The sequence below is a fragment of the Ornithorhynchus anatinus genome, chromosome 9, assembly GCF_004115215.2.
Source record: "Ornithorhynchus anatinus isolate Pmale09 chromosome 9, mOrnAna1.pri.v4, whole genome shotgun sequence".
In the NCBI taxonomy this organism is placed as follows: Eukaryota; Metazoa; Chordata; class Mammalia; order Monotremata; family Ornithorhynchidae; genus Ornithorhynchus; species Ornithorhynchus anatinus.
The window spans coordinates 1278169-1303852 of NC_041736.1; the positions used below are offsets into that span (position 1 = coordinate 1278169).

General features: G+C 50.7%; 1 protein-coding gene across 1 annotated transcript in view; it reads right to left on the reverse strand.

The window, feature by feature from the left end:
- The window catches only part of LRP1B (LDL receptor related protein 1B), a 389846-nt gene that overhangs the window by 77203 nt on the left and 286959 nt on the right, over positions 1–25684 (reverse strand). Inside the window, 10 exon segments of the mRNA XM_029072223.2 lie at positions 266–382; positions 1013–1106; positions 4471–4619; positions 5627–5815; positions 14965–15031; positions 15034–15166; positions 19152–19333; positions 20942–21064; positions 23381–23466; positions 23843–24026. Coding sequence (XP_028928056.2) covers positions 266–382; positions 1013–1106; positions 4471–4619; positions 5627–5815; positions 14965–15031; positions 15034–15166; positions 19152–19333; positions 20942–21064; positions 23381–23466; positions 23843–24026 — 1324 coding nt within the window.

The following is a 25684-nucleotide window of genomic DNA, read 5'->3' on the forward strand; positions in this document are numbered from 1 at the left end:
ACACCCGCCGACTGCAGTTTTTCCATGCCATGGGGAGCGGGAGACCCCCACCACCCATGGCTTTTCTGCATTACAGAGAGTCTATGGGCACCCAGGGTTTTCCTGCACCACAGCGAGTGGGTGGGCATCCACCACCCATAATTTTTCGGAGCTAGGGGAAGCGAGCAGGCACCCACCAACCCTGACTTGTCTGTGCCACGGGGAGCAAGCAGGCACCCACAACCTATGGATTTTTCCACTTCAGGGGGAGCAGGCGAACACCCACCACAGTTGAGCTCGTCTGAGTTGTCGCCGCAGTCGTTCTCCCCGTCACAGATGAAGGCGGGCAGCGCACACAGCCCCGTGCCACACTGAAAGCGTCCAGGCTGGCACCTGAACTCCGCTGTGGGGAACAACCAAGGACACACACGATCGGAGGGTGACACTCAACCATCCGTTCTGTATGGACGTCCCCACGCGGGGCAACTCATCAGTCTATCGGTCCATGCTATTTACTGGGCCCCTACTGTGTGCAGGGCGTGGCACTGAGCACTCGGGAGAGGAGAGTCCAATAGAGGGAGCAAACACGATCCCTGCCTTCAAGGAGCTCAGAGTCTGGTCGGGGAGACAGACGGTAAAATAAATTACAGGTAAAAGGAAAGAAGGAAAAAGGGAGATGTACCCTGCCATCTATTATATCTTTGTTTTTACTTTTGCTCCACTGGAAAAAGGTTTTCAGTCTGTCTTCCCTGCTTGATTGGAAGCTCCTTGAGGGCAGGGAATGGGTGTATTGCTGCCTTTTGATTTTTCCCGGGTGCAACGCTCCCCAGGCTCCCGCCACCACCCTGGGTCATCCCTTGGGATCCGGCAGGGTGCCCCCAAAATGCCGAGTGCACCCCAAAGTGGAGAAGGGGAAGAGAGACACGCTTCTCTCTGCAGAGGGGAGTCGGTGTGGGGCTGGGGCCAGCCGTGGGGAATGCCCACCCGACAAGAGTCCCGTCTCTGACAAAAGAACAGAGCCAACCGTACTCACGACAGTCCGCCGGCTCATCCGACCCATCTCCGCAGTCGTCCACCGTGTCGCATTTCCACCAAAACGGGATGCATTTGTCCGTCTTGCAACGGAACTGCAAGGCAAAGGGAGATCACGGAAGGGCCCTGGAAGACGGGAGGTGGCCATCCTCGTCGCTGCCAACAATGGGATGGACTGAGAGCCTCCTGAGCACCCAGAACTGAACTAAGTGCTCCTAAGAGCACCACGCAAATGAGACACACGCTCCCTGCCCTCATGGAGTTCGCAGTCAAGACAATGGCAGAACGCGGATGCAAGAAAAAGAACATCATTATGGCAGCATGTTACGGGATTCTGTCTCCCAGGCTTCTCGAGGATGGAACAGGGCAGTGACTTATACTGTACTATCCCAGGTGCTCCCCCCTCTAGATTGTAAGCTTGGTGTGGGCAGGGAATGTGCCTGTTATATTGCTACATCGTAGTCTCCCAAGCATTCAGTATATAGTGCTCTGCACACAGTAAGTGCTCAATCAATAGACGATTGACTGCTCTACACACAGTAAATGATCAATAAATACCACTGTTTGATGGACTGGTTCATTCTTTCAGACCTCCCAAAGGAGAAGTCGGTTGCCACTGCCAACTTTGGCCTGGACGGGAGTCAAACCCTAAAGGCCTGCCTAGGCTTCATTCCCAGTAATTTCCAAACCTGCTCCTTGGGCCAGGAAATAAGGACGAAGGCCAATCCATCAACTGTCTTTATTGAGAGCTTACTGTCTGCAGAGCACTGTACTAAGCCCAAGACCTCAGTCCTGGGAATCCTGGATTGTTTTTCCTCAGAGAATGCCCATCGGGAAAGGTGTCCCGGCACTGCGAGTACTTTTTGGGAACTGCAAGGAGTAGAGAAAGGAGACTTTGGGAAACAATGGAAAATTTCATTCTTTCCTGATGGACGAGAGACCCGGCGTTACAGTCTCTAGGTACGGGCAGCTTAATTTAGCGTAATGATGGGTTATCCGTTTCATTTTCAATAAAAGGAGCAAAAAACACTTGCACAAAGAGAAAGCAAGGCTGTAAGATATTTATCGTGCTGTGTTCTTTATGTTAATCAGAATCTTTTCATTACTCTCAGAAGGAGGATCTCTTTCTATTTCTGGACCGCCATTCATTTTTCATCCTTAAATTCTGGAACTTAAAGAAGATTAACACTAAATATAAGTGTAAAGTCTCCTTCCCAGTAAATGTTCCCTGGGACTAATATCTTCATAAAATAAATTAAGGATTACGTTCTTATCGCCTACGAGAAGCGAGGGCTGTAAAATGATTACTAAAAGAAATCCATCTTTGCTCAAACACAAAGCCACCGCTGCAGCGGGCCCCTCTGTGTCTCAAGCAGGGGGCAAGACGGGGGGAGGCAGTGGCTTGGAAACTTGCTAATGAGCCCTTTGGGGGAGTGCAGGGGGCGTTGGAGAAGGGTGGGCTAGAAAGACTTTCTCTGTAACCTGGGGGAAAGCACCCTGCAGGCTGAAACAGATTCTGGAAGTCTGAATATCCGGACGGTTCAAAGACAGACAGAAAGACAGAAACGTGTGACTGCCTGGAAGATACGGACGGGCTACAATCTCTCAATCTGAAGGACAGCATTCGATTTTATTGCTCTCTCCTGAGGACCTAGTACAGTGCTCTGAACTCAGGAGGTATAACAATGTTGGTATTTGTTAGGAGAAGCAGCGTGGCTCAGGAGAAGCAGCGTGGCTCAGGAGAAGCAGCGTGGCTCAGTGGAAAGAGCACGGGCTTTGGAGTCAGGGCTCATGAGTTCGAATCCCAGCTCTGCCACTTGTCGGCTGTGTGACTGTGGGCAAGTCACTTAACTTCTCCGTGCCTCAGTTCCCTCATCTGTAAAATGGGGATTAAGACTGTGAGCCCCACGTGGGACAACCTGATTCCCCTATGTCTACCCCAGCGCTTAGAACAGTGCTCGGCACATAGTAAGCGCTTAACAAATACCAACATTATTATTATTATTAAAGCAGGGTAATCAGGCTTGTCCCACGTGAGGCTCACAGTCTTCATCCCCATTTTACAGTTGAGGTAACGGAGGCACAGAGAAGTTAAGTGACTCGCCCACAGTCACACAGCTGACAAATGGCAGAGCCGCGATTCGAACCCATGACCTCTGACTCCCAAGCCCGGGCTCTTTCCGCTGAGCCACGCTGCTTCCCATATCTGTACTGTATCCAGTACAGGGTTAGACACACATCACCGGGACCGTGATCACACACAGTATATGCCCAAACAGTATTCACGTACAGTAAGTGCTCAGTAAATGTGTGTTTATGGGCTTGGCTGTATACACACACATACAGTAGTTATGTTTAGCGTATCCACCCCAACACTTAGAACAGTGCTTGGCACATAATAAGTGCTTAACAAATACCATAATTATTATTATTTAGAATGCCCATGGGATCTAACAAGTGGGAAGTAGTGTAACCTAGTGGAATTGGCACGCGCCTGGGAGTCAGAGGACCTGGGTTCTGATCCCGACTCTGCCACGGGTGTGCTGTGTGACCTTGAGCTCGTCACTTAACTTCTCTGTGCCTCAGTTACCCCATCCATAGAATGGGGTTTAAATCCTACTTCCTCCTACTTTGAGAATGAGCCCCATGTGCGACAGGCACTGTGCCCAACCTGATTAACTTGAATCTACCCCAGTGCTTAGAAGAGTGTTTGGCACATAAGTGCTTAGCAAGTACCATTAAAAAAAATAAAAGTTAAAGGTAAAGAAATACTACTTGGGGTGGTTTCATTTTACTGGTCCTCTTCAGTAACCCCAGGAGAAGAGGTCATTCTCCCCATTCCATGGGTGGGGCAAACTAAGGCAGAGGGTAGTCAGGCCCTTTGCCCACAGCCACACGCAGAGAGAGGCCGGGCCTGAACCAGGATCCAACTCCCATCCGCCGGCTCTCGTGAGCCTGTGGGGGGCAGATTCTGCTCAAAGCGGGGCCGGCAGGCTCAAGGGAACTATTGGGAATACTGCGGCACGAGGGCAGAGGGGCGGAACCTGTTCCAAGATGGTCCCACGCTGTCACCTCCAGCTGCAGGTCAGGCCCACTCCCCCACCTGCAGGGCCCTCCTACACCTTCCTCTTGGCCAACAGACCCCACTGGCTGGAAATCCCCATCACCCACGGGAAGCCTTCCCAGGTCAGCCCCCACGTCCTTGCCCCCACCAACACTCCTCAGCCCCAATCACGCATGCAGCCGGAATAGTCCGGTGTCTCTCTGCTCCCCGTTCACATTCTCACGGCTCCTTGGGGCCACAGCACGGGGCGAAGCCTCCGTCCCATCATCCTGGTCGAAGCAGGGCATCAAGCCTCCCCACGCCCATTCTCCAGCAGGGTCTCTGGCCCGGGAATCCTCCGAGACCTTTCTTGGAGTTGGATACCCGTCTGGGCCTCCCGCTGCCTGGGGCTTCACCTGGCTGGAGGTGCAGTTGGACAGGCAGGTCCTGAGGTCAGCCGCTAGGTAGAAGTTGGTGGGGCACGCGCAGGTGTGGGTCCGTCCCGGAGCCAGGAGGCACAGGTGGCTGCATCCGCCATTGTCCACCGCACAGACGTGCTTGGAGACTGAGGGGAGGACAAGCCCCGGCGCGCGGGGAGACAGACATCAGGGACCGGACACTTCCAAGCCCCGGCGGCCCGCACCTGGCCTGGATTTGAAGAGAAGCCGGGTGTCTCGGCTCGGCGCGCCCATCACGTTCATCTTACGGGTCCCTACCCTTGGGACGCGTCCAGAAGGCTAGGGATACCCCCAGACCAGGCCCCAGAGATCTCAAAGTCCCAGAGAAATCGGCATCCACTCCACAGGGCTGGCAGAGGCAATGGCCCCCGCAGCAGTGTTAGCCAGACACTCCACCTTCCTCCCACTCTTCCCCCTACCTATGAACATATTTGAGAGTGTTTAGTCAGGGCTGAAAAGGCCCAAAATGGTGGCTCTCTGGACTGTTCAGTCCCCCTGAAATCCCCACCCTCTCTGGTCACCGCACCTTGCGTAAACAGCGGCCCCTCCTGAGGACAAGCCACCCTCGCAGACGTTGCCCCAGGTAAAGAGGCTGGGAAGTACTTGTTCACTCCCTGACTTCATCCCAGGTGCGGAGGCTGGGGAATGTCTTCGCTGGCTGCAGCGGTGCGGTCTCGGGTCTGACGGGGCTCGGGTCATGGCGAGACCGGCCAGTGGTTGACAGAGTCGCCCGACTGGCAGGGGCCCTGATGGTCATCACGGCTCCCTTCCCCCACCCCCTGGAGCCACTGGTCCCCGTCCTCGGTCGGAGATGACCCCGACCATCCCCGGGGCGTCTGCGGGGAGACGTTGCCTGCTTCCAGGGAAGTAGATGGTTCTCTTCTCCTGGGCTGATTTCATTATCTCGGAAGCATAATGTGGTTTTAACAATTCAGTGCTTCTATTCACCATCATTAAGTCCGTACAAATATTCCCTAATAATCTCACTTGGCATCTGCTGAACTGACTCGGCTCGAGAGAAACTCTAAATAATGGAAGAGGGGGTGATCTTTGCTTACAAATGCAAGTCTCCGGGGCCCGCCGTGACTGGGAGCGAGGGAGAGAGGGCTATTACCGTCAGGTTGTCGGTGGGAATGATACACCTGGATGTCAGCGATGGCATGCCAGGAGGGGATCAGGGACAGCCGGTCTGCTCCGGAGGTCTTGTGCGCCCGGCAGAGAGATCTGGTCTTCCCTTCCGTCCAGTAGATGTAGTCTTCAAACAGCGTCAGCGCCATCACCCCGGGGACGTCTTGGTCAGTGACTGCAATTGGAGACGGCTAGGTCAGCGCCGGGTCCCATCCGGCTGCGGGATCTGAGCCTACGCGGGCGGCCACGGATCCCCGCCTACACAGGGGTGATAATCACCTCGAAGGGGTGTCAGGATCAGGGGGCTTTTTGGAGCTCGACTGAAACAGGGCCTCTGACTCCGTCTCGGTTGGGCCCAATGTAGGGAAGAGCTCACACGGATTCCTGCTGACTGGAGTCAGAGGGCCTGTGAGGCTTGAGAGGAGACACTGAGGTGTCGTTGGGCAGAGTTAACTGACGAGGCTCTAGATCACCTCTGAACTCTTTCTCCCTCTCCGTAGGGCACATTTACTAAAGTCTCGCTAAGGTGGACTATGGAAAAGGGGCCGGGCCTCCTCGATGTTTGCTATAAACTACTGGAGTGATGGGGTTGCCCCGAGTTAATAATAATAATGTTGGTATTTGTTAAGCGCTTACTATGTGCAGAGCACTGTTCTAAGCGCTGGGGTAGACATAGGGGAATCAGGTTGCCCCACGTGGGGCTCACAGTCTTAATCCCCATTTTACAGATGAGGTAACTGAGGCACAGAGAAGGTAAGTGACTTGCTCACAGTCACACAGCTGACAAGTGGCCGAGCCGGGATTCAAACCCATGACCTCTGACTCCAAAGCCCGTGCTCTTTCCACTGAGCCAAGCTGCTTCTCAATGGGTGGGTGAACCATGTGGATAAACAAAATCTGAAAGCGGGGCCCCAAGCCTGCAGTCTGTCTCCCTTGCGCATGTAAGAGTAACACAACTCTGAATGCTCTGGATACCGGGAGCTGGGACCATCAAACCTGGAGCCGGCCAAGGTGCCCCCGTTAACAAATTAATTGAGCATTGTGTGGGCTGAATTTCTGAATGCTGGAGACTTTGGAGTAATGGGCTATAAAACATCTTAGCTGCTAAAGGGATCATTTAGAAAATGAAACCCCAAACCATTTTTGGAACTGTATTATGCACGGTCATCCTACGCAAGGAGAACACTGCATAAACGATCCCATCAGTGTTTCGGATTTCTTAGGACGCACCTCACAGAGAAAACCTCTGCCACTGGTGAAGTAGTGTGGCTTCGTGGAAAGACCGTGGGCCTGGCAGTCAGAGGTTCTGGGCTCTAATCCCCCACTCCACCACACGTCCGCTGTGCGACCTTCGGCAGGTCACTTAACTTCTCTGTGCTTCAGTTCCCTCAACAGCAGAATGGGGATTCAATACCTGTTCTCCCTCCCTCCCTACTGTGAGCCCCACGTGGGCCCTGATTACCTTCTCTACCTCGGTGCTTATTAGAATGCCCGACACTTAGAAATCGCTTAAATACAGCAATTATTATTATTATTAATCACCATTATTTTCAAACAAAATCTAATTAATATTGTTTCTGGAGCAGTGGGGCTCCGCTCCTGAGAGGAGGTGGGGGGGATCCAGAAGGAAAATCGTTCATCTCCCTGCTTCACTTGACTTCCACCTGGCCATCAGAATCCCTACCAATCAGTTTTCAAAGAAACAAAAGAAAAATATCAGGAAACAACAAAGTGGGCCTCTGACAGCTTAGAAATAGACACATCTATGTCAGGCAAGAATTTGGGCCCCTTCAGCAGCACAAGCCGCTCCCAGCACTCTCGGTTTAATAAACTCAGAATTAAAGAAATGACATATTCTTTGCTCCACAATGGCTTAAAGCCTGTCAGAGCTTGGATCCGCCTCAGTTTCTCAGCTCTTGAGAAAAACACGTGGCCAAGTCCCGCTGTCGCCTGAGGATGGGACACTTTCATATCCATCGGTTGACCGGGCTGGGCTCCGGGGACTACGGAGGGAGGGGGGTTTCCCAATCAGGCCTCATCCGGGAAGCCCGGTTCTGGGGGACAGAGTAGGAGCTAATCAGAGATCAAGCGAGGCTTACCTCCGTGACCCCCAGCCCCTTCTCCCAACGGACATGCGTGTCTCAGGGAATCAGGAAGAGAGCTGACCCCTGACTCCTGCCTGCCCTCCTCGCCCTTACCTCGCCGCACCAGGAGGAAAGGGCGACGCAGCCACTCTCTTCTTGGTAACACAGGAAGTGGGGCCCTGCGGCCCTGCAGGCGGGCTGGGGGTGGGAGTCGGGGACGGAAGACGGCCTCACCGGAATTACCCAGCGTGTCTGCCTGAGCTTCCCAGGCTTTATGGCTAATGAATCAGGGGAATCACCCTTAGCCACCTACTGCCTTTTCTCTGACTGTGAAGACCAGGCTGGCCTACTCAATGTCCCCAAGCCAGAGGAGGTGAGGGGCTCTCCCTTTTACTAAAATGATCAGCCGATTGGAACTGTCCTTCTGGACACTGTCTGAGACGGAGGGCGACCCTCTCCATACCCCTGGCAGCCCCACAGAAAGGACAGAGCAGACTGGTCCTCTTTCTCTTTCCTTTGAGCTGCTCGGACCCCTAGTGTGCCCGCTCATATGTTGTTTTCTGATTCCTTCCTGTGCCCTTCCTTCCCCACAGGCTCTTGCCAGGCCTGAGTTTCCTCCCTGAACGCGTTAAACCCTCTGAGGAAAGACAGTTGCTTGGCTCACAGTAAACACTTAATGTAAATCCGCATTTTTAGTGTATTGACGGAGCTTCGTGCATCGCCGTCTATGCGGCTCAAACCGAACTCTGTCGATGAATTGTATATTCCAAGCGCTTAGTACAGTGCTCTGCACATAGTGAGCGCTCAATAAATACGATTGAATGAACGAATGCACTGGAAAGCCACCTAGTAATGGGAATGAGTTACTGTACCGGCTCGCAACGCTTCACTTTAACCACAACTTGGGTTGCCAAGTGGGTTTCGATTCCCCGGATGAATTGGGTGAGTTCAAAAAAGTGGGTTTCAATTCACTCATTCAGTGGTATTTACTGAGTACTTACTATGTGCAGAGCACTGTGCTAAATTCTTGGGAGAGTACAACACAAGAGTGGGCAGACCCTAATCCGGGTGCTGCCACGTGTCTGCTGTGTGAACTTGGATAAGTCACTTAACTTCCCTGGGCCTCAGTTACCTCATCTGTAAAATGGGGATTAAGACTGTGAGCCCCATGTGGGACAGGGACTGTGTTCAAGTTGATTTACTTGTATTAACCCCAGTGCTTAGAACAGTGCTTGGCACATTGTAAGTGATTAACATATACTTAGTATTATTATCAATAGTACTATTAATTATCATTAACTGCAACATGATCATTAATACTGTTAATGAATAACAAATACATCATTGGTTGACTATTATTAATTAGAAATGAGAATTATTATTAATAATACCAAGCTTACAATCTAGAGGATCCTAGGGAGACGAGAGAGAGGAGGGAGGAGAAGGGGGAGTGGAGAGGAAGGAGGAATGGGGAGAAGGATGAACAAGTACCATTATTATTATTATCAATAATATGATAATAATGAGCTTACAGTCTAGAGGCTCCTAGGGAGAAGGGAGAGGGGAAGGAGGAAGAAAGGAGAGAGGAGGGAGGAGAAGAGGGGGGAAGGTAGGAAAGAGGAATGGGGAGAGCGATAAAAAAGTTTCACTATTATCATTATTATTATTATTAATATTAATAATGAGCTTCCAGTCTAGAGGGTCCTAGGAAGAAGGGAGAGAGGGAGGGAGGAGGAAGAAAGAGAGGGGAGCCTTCCAGGGAACCGACCAACGTTAAGTCAGAACCAGGCCGAAACTGGGCCACTGTGGAACAATGCACCAGCTAAGCAAACTGGTTAGCCTGGAAGTCCAGGAGGTTTAATTAGCGGCCCATCCAACGCCTGTGGAGAGAAGCAGCCTGAGCGTTTGTCTTGGCCTGCAGTCAAATCCACGTCTGGAATGCTGAGGACAGTTCACTCTGCTTCTTCTTTTCCTGCCTGGATGGACTGTAATCCCTCTCAGAGGGAACTGAGGACTTGCATGGGAAGACCTGGAGGGGTAATTGGCATTTGATAACGGTTAAATGGTCACTATTAATCAGACCTAGATGACACAGGACTCACCCCCTCCCAGAGACACGAGCAGACTTCCATTCCCTTCTACCCCAACTGCCCAGTCCTTACTCAACACGTGGCAAAAATCAACACAGGGCCCCAATCTGGGAAGTGGGCTGAGAAGGAACGTGGCTTAGCGGATAGAGAATGGGCCTGGGAATCGGAACGACTTGGGTCCAAAGCCCGGCTCTGGTGCTTGTCTGCTGTGGACGAGTCACTTACCTTCTCTGTGCCTCAGTTATCTTATCTGTAAAATGGGGAGTAAGACCGTGAGCTCCATGTGTCCAAACTGATTAGTTTGTATCTATCTCGGTGCTTAGCACAGTGCCTGGCACATATTAAGCACTTAACAAATGCCATAAAAAAGTCTGCACCGAACACATCGTAAGTCTGTGGAATACTTCTAATGGTGGTATTTTCTAAGCTCTTACTTTGTGCCAAGTACTGTGCTAAGTGTTGGGCTAGACATAGTCCCCACTTGCCATGGGGCTCACAGTCTGATAGGGAGAACAGATACTTTATCCCCAAATTAGAGATAAGGAACCCGAGGTTCAGAGAAGTGACTTGTCCGAAGCCATACTGCGGGCTTCCAGACCCGTGCTCTGTCCTCTAAGCTCCATGGCCACAGAGAAGCTGTTCCTTGTGAGAACAAGCTGAGAGCCTCTGTCACCCCAGGGAAGAAAAGGCATTTAGGAGACATGGCAAAGGGTTCAAGGGAAACAGGCCACGATTCTGATTAAGGTCAACGTGCTGCAGGTATTGAGGTCTACTTGGGGAGGGCTTCCTGGAAGAGGAGGTCTTTTAAGGAAAGTGAGCCCTGAGGTCTGGGAGTCTAGGGGCCGAACAGCAATAACAGTCTGGCAGGTGGCTTGGTGTGGAGACGGATGAAGATGGGAACCCCCTTAACATACGTGTTTGCTCACGAGGGTGGCCGGCCGGTGGCTTGTAGGATGGCTTGCGGGCGCTAAACCCTTCCTCCTTCCCTTCTTCGGCCTCTCCTCCTCAGACGGACATGCGTCTTCTGGGCATTGTCCTGAAATTCTGCAGTAGTGCTGGATCCAAGACCCGCAGCGACACCCACGGCAGCAAGAGCTTGTTGTGAGTGTGGTCAGGTGCCACTGAAGAGAACGCTGGGATGGAGAGGAGGGGGAAGGCCCTGCCCCAGTGCCCCGTCACTCCCAGTAGAATGGAAGATCCTTGTGGGCTGGGGACGTGGGCCTTATATCTGCTGCACTTTCTCAAGAGCTTGATACATTTGCTGCACTGCTCCAAATGGCCGCTCAGCAAATGCCTCCCCACCTCTGGAGAAAGAGGTGGCTTAGGAGGCTTTGACGACGGAAAAGAGATGGAGGAGTCAGAGAGGAGGCTCCGTGCAGGGGGATCATGTGAGCGGAGAGGGAGACCTGAGAGCGAGGTTCAGTGAGTTGGTGAGCTTGGGAGCTCTGAAAGGTGTGAGCTGGACTGCAGTGGAAGGATAGAGTGGATAGAAAAGCAGGGTCCACATGAGGGAAGAGACCCTGAGTTGCCAGTTCCCTGCTCACGGCTCACCACGTCCTCAGGTCACAGCCTGATGCCAACTCGTTGGAGGTAGGCCGACGAGAAGGTTTGCAGCCAACCTCCAAGGACACGGGCTCCGACCGAGGCAGCCGGAATCAGATACGGGCGGTTTGGTTCCTTGGCTACTCGGACACGATAAAATGAAGAAGCTTCCGAACCTGACGAGCTGCTCGGTAGACACGCTTCCTGCACAGAGCAAGATTACAGTCTAAAGGGGAGCTTCTGAAAAGTTCCTTCTGAGTTGCAAGCTGTGAGACTGGAAGCCCCTAGAAGGCAAGGCTGGGTCTGTGGTCTCTGGGGCTCCCTCCCAAGATTCAGTGCCCAGCTCTACACACGCTAGATGTTGTGGGCAGTGAACGAGTCCATTCTTCATCGGGGGCTTCCCAAGCGCCTGACACGGAGTACTATGTATACCGAGTAGGCGCTCGACAAATACTACCACTTTTGGTGATGATGGGGGTGGGAGGTATTGTATACATGGACCCAGGTGACCGCAGGCACGCACATGCACGCGTGGGCGCACGCACGCACACCAACTCGGCTGAGGTGGTTATTTCGTACTGGATACGGCAATATTAAACTCACACCGCACCTGGGATCGTAGCTCTGAAAAGTCCCTAGCAACTCCATAAGGTCTGGGCCAACTGGACTCGGAGTGTGTTCTAACAGGTGCGGCATCGAATTCCCTCACCTACTGCCCCCCGGGCCTCACCTCCAACTTTCCGAGCCATTTAATAGAACATTTTCGCTTCCAGGGGCACAGGGGTCTCTGATGTGATTGAAGCCGCCTCTATCAGGCTTCTCAGAAATGGCAGTTCATTTCAATTTATTTTACTGGTTCAGGAACATTTCTGGAGTAACCAAATTGTATTTTGCTCCTTTCCATTAACTTTTATTATATTGTAAACAACAGCGCCTCAACACTGTTGGCAGGAAGCACAGTGTGAGCCTACCCTTCTCGTGGACTGGGGGGCGGGGCTCTGAGGGACAAAGAGAAGCAGGGAATTGGGGGGGTTTAAGCCCCAGTTCTTGAAGGATGTGGCTCTGAGGGCTGTTTTCTGGTCTCGTGGCGGGGGACTCCTCTCTTCCTAATGAGGACCTATGGGCTCCCAGCTCTCAAAAAAAACATCGAGACACCTAAATGATCAGTCCTCCAGACACTGGGGGTAATATTTGATTTTGAATGTTGGAGTGAGGGGTGGGATGGTAGGCTTCATATTGACTATCTCTTCTATAATGGGTTATAAGCTCCACATGGCAGGGACTGTGTCACCCAATTGAATACTTACTGTGCACAAGCTCTGTACTAAGCACTCTGGAGAGTACAAATAGTGCTCTGTACAGAGTAGGCACCCAGTAGAGCACTCTGCAAGCAGGAAATACCCCTTATAGCCCTCTGCATGCAGAAAGTACCCATCTCAGCACTCTGCACACAGTAAGCATCAAGTGCAGCCCTCTACTCACAGTAATTCCTCAGGATAGGGCTTTGCACACAGCTGGCCCCCGGCTCAACACTCTGCACACAGAGGACAACAGGTTCTGCCTTCTAAAAAATAGGCTGATTGAGGCTGGGGATCCGGTCCATGGACCGGCCACAGAAACTACGACTTCCACTAGCAGCGCAAATCTGATCGGGGGCAGGGGCGGTGTTGGCCCCCGGGCCTTGTTACAGAGAACTCTCCTCAGCCCATAAGGGGGGAGAGGAAAAACAGACTGGCTCACCCCCTTGCTGCCATCATAACCCTGGGTCACGCTCTGCTGGGGTCCCCAGAGGAGCATATACAGGTGTGCACATCCAGGGTGGGGTTGCAGATGTCAGTGTGAGAAATTAGAGAACTAGGGCCCCTGCCGCTGAATGCTAAGATTTCCACCGGCAAACCACCGGAAGCGTATTGGTTTAGTGGCTTACAGGGTAGCAGAAAACATAGAAACCTTTTCTATCAGTTCTCCTTCCTTGAAAGCAAATCCATTTAGATGCGTCTCCCGCCCCATCGGCCAGATGTGACTGAAGCCCTCGCTCCAACATTAATTAGGCGGTCACGGCCAGGGTTAGGAAGCGGAGAGCCGAGTCAAATGCCCGACGGTTGAGTCAGTGATCGAAAACGGGGCCACCAAAATTAAAAATCTTCCCAAGCAGAGGAATTCTGGAATCTGCCCAAGACTTTCAGGTCTCCATTGGGAGGTTGGATGCTGATGGAAAGGCAAATATTTGTTTATCAGACTGAACTAGTGACATAAGCAGCACAGAAGTGGTGTGGCTTAGGTGAAAAGTTCATGGGCCAGGGAGTCGTAGGACCTGATCCCCTGCTGTTGAAATACTGTGTCTCCAGAGCCGATGGGAAGACAGAGGGGAGAGCACAGATTTTAAAGAACCCCCTAAGGAATGTGGTTGGCTCCAGGGTGGGAAACATAAAATTTTCCCCAGAATCTAGTCCCCAATTAATTTGAGAGTTCCTGGGGGGCAGTGATCGCATCTACCAACTCAACTGCAGTGTACTCTCCCAAATGCTCGGTACAGTGTTCTGAACATAGTAAATGCTCGATAAATATCACTGATGGATTGATTTCATCAACAATGGAGGAGGATGAGAAGGAAAGTGATGGGGGTGGAGGAGGAAAAGGAGGAGAAGGAAACTGATGGGAGTGGGAGAGGATAGGGAAATGGAGACCCTGCCCATATGTCTGCTAATTCTGTTGTATAGTACTCTCCCAAGTGCTTAGTACAGTGCCCTGCACATAAGTGCTTAATACCATCGATTGAGACTCCCCTCAAGGACAAACTGCAACACAAGGATAATTGCACAGTCATATATTCCATGATGACATGCCCTTGGAGACATGACCTCTGGGTCTGCAGGGGTTGTATGTTCCTTTCTCCCCACTTTGAGATGAATTTTCTTCCTTCCAGATGGCCTCAATAGAGACGACCTCCAGCAGGAGGAGGCAGTATTGCTTTTGTGGATTTTGTTTTTTTCCAATGACTGTGTCCAACCCAAGTTGCTTGTTTCCACCCCAGCACTTAGTATGATACCAGGCACGTAGTAAGCTCTTAACAAATACCATAATTATTATTATAATAATCCATTGAATCAGTTAATCACCAGCCCAAGACAAGCACACCCTCCCATAAACAAATCCCAACCTCTCCATCACCAGCAGACAGCCAACTACAACACCTTCTCAACCTCTTTTGGAAATGCACATTTTTTTTCCCGTTTCTCGGGGACCATGGTGTGTTGACTTCACAGAGTAAACAATCCCCCAGAGGCCAACGGACTGCAGAAAGAACCCTAGAAATCGGACTGCTGAAAGGACAATATCCAACCCCGCTGGTGACCAGGCACAGAATGCGCCCCCTCCCCCCCACCAAAAAAAAACAGTGTCTGGGTGAGTTTTCAGGTGGCCAGAGAGATGGCAGGGAAGTTCCTCCAAACTAGATAAGGGAGAAAAGGATGCCCTTTTCCTTTAAACGCTGAAATGGATATTTGGGCACTCACAAAACTTCTGAGTGATTTTCCCCCCAGAATCAATTTGAAAATGGCTCTGATTCCAGCCCAGGGCACCTGACAGCTTCCAGCTGGGAGACCAACCTTCATATCGGCGCGAGCCATCCATGTCACTGAACGCAATGTGATTTTCATCAGCCCAGTAGATGCGGACTGTTTGACATAATCTATTGTAAGCGCCACGGGTCTGGAAATCTTTGTTTCTATGACGACGCTTTGATTGGTGCCATCCATACCAACTCGCCCAATGTGAGGATATTCGCAGCAGTCAATCCAGTACAAATACCTAGGAAGGAAATCGATAACAAATTTGTTTACTGAAGTAAAGGCATCAACACGCCAGCAAACAATGTTTGACTTATTTATTTAGCAGCTTCCAGATTAATTTGAATCACGTTCCGACTGGCGGCCCCTGAGAGGCAAGCTTCCCCCTCCGATCTTCCTCATGGGTTCTTTGTAGACACTGTTGTCTCAAAGTTCCCTACTCTGAGATGGATTTATCCCTGGGACCCAGGGAAATCTGGGCCCCTGGCTGCAGACTAAACTGCTTCTCTCTGGGTAGGGATCTAGGTCACCCCCGGCAGGAAGAGGTTCGGCTCCTGGTAAAGGCTAAACCACTCTTGGTTGCCACAATATATCACCCTCTCCCTGAGCAGCTAAGATCAAGCAGAATCTGGCATGTCCATCTGCAGTCTCTTCAACAGCATTCTCCTTTTTCCAGTGCAAGCTAGTTGAACGCCAGGTACCCTGTGAGGAGATTTGTTAGCAACAAACACACTGGGGGGCTTGGTGGAAAAGCCCAGTGACACCATCTTGCCTGGACTCTTCCTTCAGAGACCATCATCAATGGTCCCTCCATTAGACGGGAAGCTCCATGAAGGTAGGGAGTGTGGGTCGAACTCTCCGGAGTGCTCAGTTCAGTGCTGCACCCTCGGTAGAAGCTCAGGAGATACCTCTTACGGACTCACCCCCAGCTCATAAACCTCAAATACATTCCCTGGCAAAATTCAGTGGGAATCCACAAAGTTGAAGGCTTCTCTACTCAGTGGAAATTGTCACTCTCTGGTCATTTCACTTCCCACCTGTCTCTAGGAGGGGCACGTTAGGCAGACACATTTTTGCCAATCCAGAAGGTTGGGAAAGTTTCCACGTTGCCTGAAACATCCCCAGGGTCCTGACCCACTCTGGTCCCTAAGAGAACTTTGCATTAACCCATCCGGGGAGCTGACACTCAATGGTCTCCGACATGGGAGACGTTAAAGGATGGGGCATGGGACATGTAAAGAAGCAGCGTGGCTTAGTGGAAAGAGCATGGGCTTGGGAGTCAGAGGTCATGGCTTCTAATTCTGGCTCCGCCACTTATCAGCTGTGTGTCTTTAGGCAAGTCACTTAACTTCTCTGCACCTCAGTTACCTCATCTGTAAAATGGGGATTAAGACTATGAGCCCCACGTGGGACAACCTGATTACCTTGTATCTACCCCAGCGCTTAGAACAGTGATTGGCACATAGTAAGCGCTTAACAAATGCCATCATTATTATTATTATCAAGAGGACATCTTAGCGGCAGGTAGAACCAACAGCCTCAGATGGCTGATGCTGCAAATGCCAAATTAAACAATCCTAATTTACCACGTAGGAACATGAAGCCATAAACACCACCACTTCTAAATCAGCTCCCCTGCCCACCCAAACTTAGGTCTCGTCTGTCTCTAGCAGCCTCCGGATAGCTCCCAGGCCCATGCTCTTTCCACTAGGGCATGCTGCTTCTCAGTTGGAGGGCAGAGCTTACTTACATCTGAACACAACTTCTTTTCTATTAGATTTTCTTCCACAAGGTCATTTTAACCTAACATCTTAGCTCCAAATCAAAACTAGAAACAGAGAAAATATTCAGAACAGTTTAGTGGAGAGGGATAGGGGATGTAAGCCCCTCTAGACTGTAGGCCAGGTGTGGGCAGGGATCGTCTCCATTGCTGAATTGTACTTTCCAAGCACTTAGTACAGTGCTCTGCACACAGTAAGGGCTCAATAAAAACGATTGATTGAATGAATGTAAAAAGGAGGAAACCAAAACAGAGCCCATCCATTTTGAAGTGCCTCTTGATCCTAAATCTGGGGTAAAGGGGCTTCAGAGCCAACTTTCCATTCGTCTTTCTTCCCTGAGGATCAGATGGTGGAGACAAGATGACACCGTTCCCGCCACAATCCCATATCGTTGACCAGACTAGGTGATTCTGACTGCCCACTAAACAACAGTTTGATTTGCCGCCCTAAGGGTGAGAGAGATTTAAGAATTGAAGTATCATCAAGGGAAGAAAATCTAATGCGCTTTCCATAGCACTTCCAGTAAATTAGCAGTACAACATTTTAATTGGCAATTGTAATAGATGGGATTACGTTGACGATAACCGGAGGCTGCTTTGTGTTTATGGGGCAGGAACGGTCGCTGGGGGGTCGTGAACTTGGGAATTGAGTTATGTGCCAGCAGAAGAGGCAGCTGCTATAATAATAATAGTAACTGTGGTATTTTTAAGCACTTTCCACGTGCCAGGCATTGTACTAAGCACTGGGGTAGATACAAGCTAATCATCAGGTTGGACACAGTCCCTGTCCCGCTTGCGGCTCACATTTTAAATCCTCATTTCACAGATGACTTAACTGAGGTACAGAGAAATGAAGTGACTAGCCCAAGGTCACAGGGCAGACAAGTGGCGGAGTCTAGTTTAGAACCCAGGTCCTTTTGACTCTCAGGCCCGGGCTCTAGCCACTAGGCTAGACTGCTTCTCATAGGTTACGATGCTTCTCATGTGATGTGTGTGCCACGGAGGGGGTTCTACTGGCCTGTCATTGGCCCCCAGTCCCGATCCTTCCGGTTTCTTCTGGGAATGGACAAAACCCCGCCCAGACCTATGGTGAGTCCGAAGACACTGCAGATCGATGAGAGCAGGGTCACCGGCATATGCTGGGGTGGTGAGGATGGCCCTGGGATGTAGGAATGGCCCTGGAGGAGGCCAACACCCCTCCAGCCGCAGGCTCTCCTCCATCCGCACAGGATTGTTGCCGCAGCGAGGCTACCGTGTGTGGGGCAGAACCGACTTGAGCGCCACCGTTCAGAAGTCACGGGTGCTCGAAAACTTAGAAGTCAGGGGAGTCATGGCTGGTGCTGGAAATGATTCTTGTCTCAGAACCGAGCCTCTCGGGGTCAGCAGGTGACCCGTCATCCATTTGTTTCAACGTTCCGGCTCTACAGTCTGTGAAGGGTCTGGGTAGGAATGCGAGCAGGGCAGAGGCTGGCCATGCCTGTTGTGAGAGGAAATCTTCACGAGCCCTGGTCAAAGTCCCAGGCTGAGGCTAATGCCAGTAACTGTTGGAACCTTCTCCATCGTTGCCTATGTCTCACGGCAACAAGTGCCATCCCTGCTTACCAAAGTTCCATTTCCCCCATCCCTACTCCAGAAACCCACCCTCCAAGGAGCAGAAACATAGTTCTACGGCTGAACAAACTCCCTCTTTGATAGGAAGAAGGGCTTTTGAGGACTAAAGCGTGCTCTTCCCAAAAGGTGATCACCTACTGGGAGGCTACAGCTCCAACCAGCTGGCCGACAAGGCATGAGCCGCACACAAAGTCGTACCCTGGCCTTTCGGTCTCCCCCGAGAAGTTGCCCATTGTGGCAGTACAGGTCAGCTGGTGTTGCTATGGGGTACAAGCCAACGTATGAGTAGCATCCCTCTCACTAATTGAGGCTCTAAACGGTGCTGCCCCAATCGGATCTGGGGCCAACTGGCACAGAAGCCTGGCCTTGACCTCAGCCTCAAAAGAAAGCAGCTCCCGTTCTAGACTCAGAGCCCAGTGTTGGGGAGGATGGGCCACATCTCACCTCCCACTGACCTCCCTCATCCCTAACCTTCCCCCAAAAGCCTTGGTCATGAACCTAGCCAGACCTCCTCGGAACCTGCAGCTGTTTTCGGCACAGTGATCTTCTGGGAAGGAACTCCACGTACACACAACTTACCTTAATAGTTTGAAGTTGCGTTCCGCGTCCCACAGAGAGCAGATGTTTGAAAGACAGGCAAGGTAAAAAATCATGTTACAGTCCTGCCTTATCACTTTGCTTTTTGCCTATTTCTGCTCCCTCAGACACGGTTCCTTTTGCCAATGCACATTCTTACTTGGCTAAGAAAGAACAGGACTAGAGAGGTAAACTCTTCTGCTGGAACAGGACTACAGGTTAACTCTTTCTCTACTCAGCTCTGAAGCCCGTGCCTTACCCAGCTTGAGGGTGAACACAGAGATCTCTGGGAAACTTCAGCCTCTTGCTCACGAGGACCGTGGGGTACAGCCCGTCGAGCTTTGACACCTCAATGATCCTCTTTTCCGTGTCAGACCAATAGAGATTCTTTCCGATCCAGTCGACAGCCAGCGCGTTGGGGACAGCGGTGTTGTGCACAACCTGGTGACACGGAAATCCACTGTGAACATGTGGGGGTCGGAGTGGCTCCCCAGAGGAGACTCCCTCTTCCCACTTTGGAAACTGGATTTAGGGAAAAAAGGGGCGTCCTCCTAGGCATCTGGAGGAGGAGGCAGACTCTCTGGGAGGGAGGTCATTCCCAGGGGGAGGGGTGAGTTTGGCTTTTTTGAAGGGGAAGTTGGGAGAAGCTTAGAGGCTGCTGCTCTTCTTTCCTATCTTTATTTCTGATTTCCTTCTTTTTCTCTACACCATGGGAATGTCTCCCAACATCCCCACTGGCTCATGGTCCTGGGGGAGAAAGGTTGGGAGCCTGCCCTTTTGGATTCCCACAGCCCCCTCCTGGAGCAGTGTCCCCCTTTCATGACCAGGCTGAAAAGAAGGACACTGACTCTGAACCCCTGGAATGAGAGAGTCTGTTCTGGAATTATGAGGAATAAATTTGGGCTCCTCCCATTTGGGGTTCTTCATGGGACAGGGGGCCTTCAGGATTGGAAAATCAACGACTGAGGGAATTCCCCATATGTTCTTCACCAAAAACCTCCTCAATTCAAGCTGTCTTAGCATTCTGGACCTACTGAATCCAGGCGACTGGTTTTTCTGGATATGCAGAACTCAGGCCACGGAGCTTTCTGGATATTCAGAGTATAGGTGGCTTGCCTAGAGGATTTTTTTGATTCTTTAGAATCATATTCTCAAAGTCTTCAAACAGATCCGAACTCAGCCAGAACGTTTAAATTGAGACAGAGGCACTGTTTGGCAGAGTTTATTGGGCTTCCAGGGAGAATTCTGACTTTATGACATGATGTGGGGGTTAAAATCTCAAGGAGCTTTCAGCAACAGTAGGTTCTTTACAAAAAGAAAAGATGCCTCCTCCATCTAAGCTCCTTACCTGGGCTTCACAAACTAAGCAACAAGAGTTCAGTACTCTCATTCTTCTACATGGAATTAGAGTCGATAATACTCGGCTCACCATGCCAAGAGTTATAAGGCAGGAAAATTCAATGCTAAGACCTGGTGCGATAAGGAAACGGAATCATACCGCCCTAATGCGATCCCGGCAGTGCACAACTCCAGTTGAAACCCCAACTTTCAACATGATATTATTAATCAGTACTTTCCTGATTGAACACACATGAATCCAATTATCTCCATCTGCTGTGGATTAATTCTTGTACTGCTGAAATTCCAATCTCGAATCTTTCATTTAATTTGGCAATTACCACTGCTCAGATTCTAACTTGTTCCGTATTATCTAAATCAACAGAATTGGATCTCGGATGCTAATTAATTAAAAACAGAAGCATCCATCACATTTCCTAGGGTCGTGAGAGAGGACTCAAATCGTATTTACTTAATCTGATTTTATCATCCCAGTTGTAACGGTGTGCCCTTTTGAAACGCCAAGATGGAAAAAGCCCCCCTATTAACATCTTAATAGTATTTATCAGCTCACACCACACCAACAGGAAACGCAAACGGGTCTCATTCCCGGACAAGTTGGGTCGTTACCATCACACGACGTCTCCCAGTCCACCCGACTGTACTAATGATATGACTTGGCTAATTCCTCTATGATTAGCTTGCGGTTACCTTGACGTCACTCCCGTTCAGATACATCCTATTTATCCTGCTGCCGTTAGGCCTGCTGGAATCAATCCAATAGATGAACTCTTCTCTATAATCAAAGTCGATAGCGATCACGTTGTTTAATCCCTAAAAAGCAAAAGGGCTACTCTTCAGATGACTCTCTTCAAATACATTCAGGACTTGAGAAAATCGATCTTATTTATTGAGCGCTTACTACGTGCAGAGCACCGTACTAAGCACTCGGGAGAATACAACAGAATTAGCAGACTCGTTCCCTGCCCATAACGAGTTTGCAGACTAAAGGGGTAGAGAGACATTAATATGAAGAAATAATTGTAATATATAATTTGAAGATGTGTATCTAAATGCTGTGGGGTTGGGGGTGCTGCAAATATCAAACGTCCAAAGGTTACAGATCCAAGTGCACAGACAATGCAGAAGGAAAAATGAGCCGGAGAAAAGAGGGCCTCTTAATTGGGGAAGGCCTCTTGGAGGAGATGTGACCTCAGTAATGCTTTGAGTGGTGGTCTGACAAATATAGAGGGCGAAGGAATTCCGGGCTAAGGTGAGGATGGGGGAAAGGGGTCGGCGGTGAGATCGGGGCACAGTGAGTAAGCTGGCTCCAGAGAAGTGGTGTGTGGGGGCTGGGCTGTAGTAGATGAGTCGGGTGAGGTAGGATGGGGTGAGCTGTTTGAGTGCTTTAAAGCCAATGGTAATGCGTTTCTGTACGATGTGTTGGTGGCTGGGCTAGCCTTTGGATGTTCTCGAGGAGTGGGAAGACATGGACTGAATGTTTCTGTTGATAAATGATCCGTGCAGCAGAATGAAGTATTGATTGGGGTGGGGAGAGACAGGACGCTGGGAGGTCAGTGAGGAGGCAGAAGCCATAGTCACTGCAGGATAGGATAAGGGCTTGGATCAGCATCAGCACGGTAGCAGATATGTAAAGGATAGGCCTCACAAGGGAAGAATCAATCAATCAATCAGTGGTACTTATTCCGCTCTTACTGTTTACAGAACAGTGTTTGGGAGAGGACAATACAGTACAGCTGGTAGATATGTTCTCTGCCTGCAAGAGCGTACTGTCTAAAGGGGGAGACCGACATTAATATTTTTTTTTCAATGGTATTTGTTAAGCGCTTACTATGTGCCAAGCACTATACTGAGTGCTGGGGTAGATACAAGTTACTCTGGTTGGCCATAGTCCATGTCCCACATGGGGCTCACAGTCTTAATCCCCATTTTACAGATGAGTTAACTGAGGCACAGAGAAGTTATACGACTTGCCCAAAGTTACACAGCAGACAAATGGAGGAGCCATATTTAGAACCCAGATCCTTCTGACTTCCAGGCCTGTGCTCTTTCCACTAGACCATGTTACTTCTCACTATCTATATCTATATCCATATCCATATATATTTATAGGAAAAACCAACTAAAGTGCTGAGTACAGCGCTCTGCACATAATAAGCATATGACATTGATGGATTTTTTGACAGCTCTGGTTACCTAGCCTAGGTGGCTCTGTGTTTTGTTTGGAGAGGACAAGGTGAGATTGTGTTGAACAGGGATCCTGCCTCTGTGAAAATGGAGGACCGATGCCCTGGGTGTGTTCTCGGAAGAAAGGGGGAGCTGACAGTGGCTCTAGGCCACAACTCCTCCAGGATGGAGAGAGCTACATACACTAATAACCATTACGAGAGCAGCATGGTGCAGTGGATAGAGCACGGGCCTGGGAGTCAGAAGGTCATGGGTTCTAATCCTAGCTCCACCACTTGTCTGCTGTGTGATCCCAGATAAGTCCCTTCACTTCTCTGGGCCTCAGTTACCTCATCTGTAAATGAGGATTGAGGATCGAGACTGTGAGCCCCACAGGGGACAGGGACTGTGTCTAACCCAAATTGCTTGTATCCACCCTAGCGCTTAGTACAGTGGCCGGCTCATAATAAATGCTTTACAAATACCATAATTGTCAATGTTATTATTTATTAAGTGATTACTCTGTGCTAAGCATCGTAGCTAAGCTGTGAGGTAAGATACAAGATAATGAGTTCCCACAAGGGGCTCATAGTCTAAGTAGGAGGGGAGCAGGCACTGAATCCCCATTTTAGACCTAGAGAAGCGAAGGTACTTGCCCAAGGTCACACAGAAAGTAAGTGGTAGAGCTAGGATTAGAACCCAGGTCCTCTGACTTCCAGGTCTGAGCTCCTTCTACTAGGCCACTCTGCTTTTCAGGGTCCCCTCCCAAAGTCCCACCTTCAAGGGATCACATTCCAGCAATAGGTTTAGGGAATGGTTTTGGAATTCGAGTCTCGGCTAAGACTGGCACCATCTCTCCCTTCCTCCCTGGTCCCCGTCCCCTCTCCCTGGTTCTGCGCCCGGGCTGGAGGGAAGTGGGGTGGGTGTGGGGGGCTACGGGAGGCCGTGGGGAGGTTGACACACCTGTTTGAGCAGCGTGTAGTTGGAGCCATCGGTGCTGACTGTTCTGATCTCGTGTTGGTCGGCGAGGATCAGGAAGGGCGCGTCCTCTGCACTCGGGGAAAGAAGGCGTCGGACTCAGGGGTGGCACAACTGGGCTTAGACCGACTTTTCACTCTGGTTGGAGTGTCAGTGATGACGAGGGCGAAACTGCTGCTCCGCTGGGGTCAGCATTCCCCAGTACGCCGGGGGAGCCGTCGGCCTGCTCTCGGGCACTGCCCAGGGAGAGCGGGCACTGCCCAGGGAGAGCGGCCGGGAGAGACAGAAGATAGGGGCCGATTGGGCCCGCAGTTTTCGGGCAACTGGGCCTGACCCTGGGGCTCACTGTGATGCTGCAGGGTCAGAGGTCCTCTGGCCCATCCCTTGCTGGTTCCTGTGCAGGGGGATGGAGGGACAGGCAGGGAGAAGGGGTGGGCGATGCCTTACCCGAGATGGCCCTGCAGGCATGTGGGTTTCCAGGCTGTGGCCCGTAACCAGGGGCACAGAGGCACTGGAAGGTGCCGAAGGTGTTGACGCAGCGCTGACTGCAGGGGAAGCCAGAGGCGCATTCATCCACATCCACACACGTTTTCCCATCTTCCTTCAGCTGGAAGCCGGGCCAGCACTTGCACTGGGGAGAAAGAGACACGAGTCCCGTCGTCTTGACCTCTCACCATGTCCTGCCTCTGGCCTGGAATGCCTCCTTCTTTGTATTCGAGAGACAATTAGTCTCCTCATTTTCAAAGCCACATCGGAGGCATATCTCATACAAGAGGCCTTCCCTGATCAAACCCTAATCTCCTCTTTTCCTGCTCCCTTCTGCATTGTCCTGATTTGCTCCCTTCATTCACCCCTCCCTCAGCCCCAGAGCACTTACGTCCATATCCGTAATTTCTTTATTTCTATTCATGTCCATCTCCCGCTTTAGGCCATAAGCTCGTTGTGGGCAGGGAGCGTTTCTACCAATTCTGGTATATTGTACTGTCCCGAGGGCTTAGTACAGTGTTCTGTGCACAGTAAGTGCTCAGCAAATATGATTGATTGACATGGTGTCACCCCCTCTGTCCTTCTAACTGGACACCTGATGTTTCAGCGCTGATCGACGCAGGTCTCGCCACTGCTGACCATTAAATTTCTGCATCTCAGTAAGCTGACATCCCATCCCGGCCTGATCCAGCCCACGCTCTCCCCCGGTTCAGAAGTCTGCTGCACAGCCAGTGGCCTGTTCTCTACCTTCACTTTCTCAGTCACTCTGGCGTAGCCCCTTCCCCTATCTGGAATCTCTGTCCCTGTCTAGACTGTAAGCAGGGATCGTGTTTCATCAGTTCTATCTTATTATACCGCTCTCGGCATATGGTAAATGCTTAATAAACACCATTGTTTGGTGGACACCGGTCCTTACTCCTGCCAGGCCTGATTTGTCTCCCACCATCCCTGCCGTGAATGCCCCATCGGCCACTTCAGACCCCCTGCCCATCTAAGCACTTTGATATTCCCCCCATCCCTTGCTCCCTGTCCCCTACTCACTTTTGTAAATTTCTTAATATTTGATAACCTACTCCTTTGGTAACTTATTTTCTTGTCTGTCTTTCCTACTAGACGTTAAGTCCTCGAGGGCAGGGATCCTGTCTACTAACCCTAATTGTGCAGCATGGCATAGTGGAAATGGTACAGGCCTGAGAGTCAGAGGGATCAGGGTTCTAATCCCAGCTCTGTCAAATGTCTGCTGGGCAAGCCACTTAGCTTCTCTGTGTCTCAATTTCCTCATGTGTAAAATGGGGATTCAATACCTGTTCTCCCTTCCCATAAGGCTGAGAATCTTGTGTGGAAAATGGGGATTCAATACCTGTTCTCCCTTTCCATAAGGCCGAGAGTCTTATGTGGGACAGGGCCTGTGACTGACCTGCTTATCTTGTATCTACCCCAGCGCTTAGTACACTACTCTGCACCGCGTGAGCACCCTGTAAATAACACTGACTGATAATCCTCCATGCCAGTTAAGCAGAAACTTGAGCCAGGGAGTCTGATGGGGAGAGGACATTTAATCTCTAAAATGCAAAGAAGCTGCTTGCCTCATCAAAATGCCTATTTAAAATCGTGCCCTATCCTTTCCACCGACATGAGGATCTTACTTCAGTTCAAACTCTATTGCTCTCCTCGGGATGGTTAAGAGATATGTTATTTGTTTGACTTCAAACATGCAAATGGCTCACAGACCACGAGGCCCGGGTTCTGCTGGCACAAGCAGTTTTCCGTTTAATGCCCAATTAGGAGTCGGTTCTGTGGCTC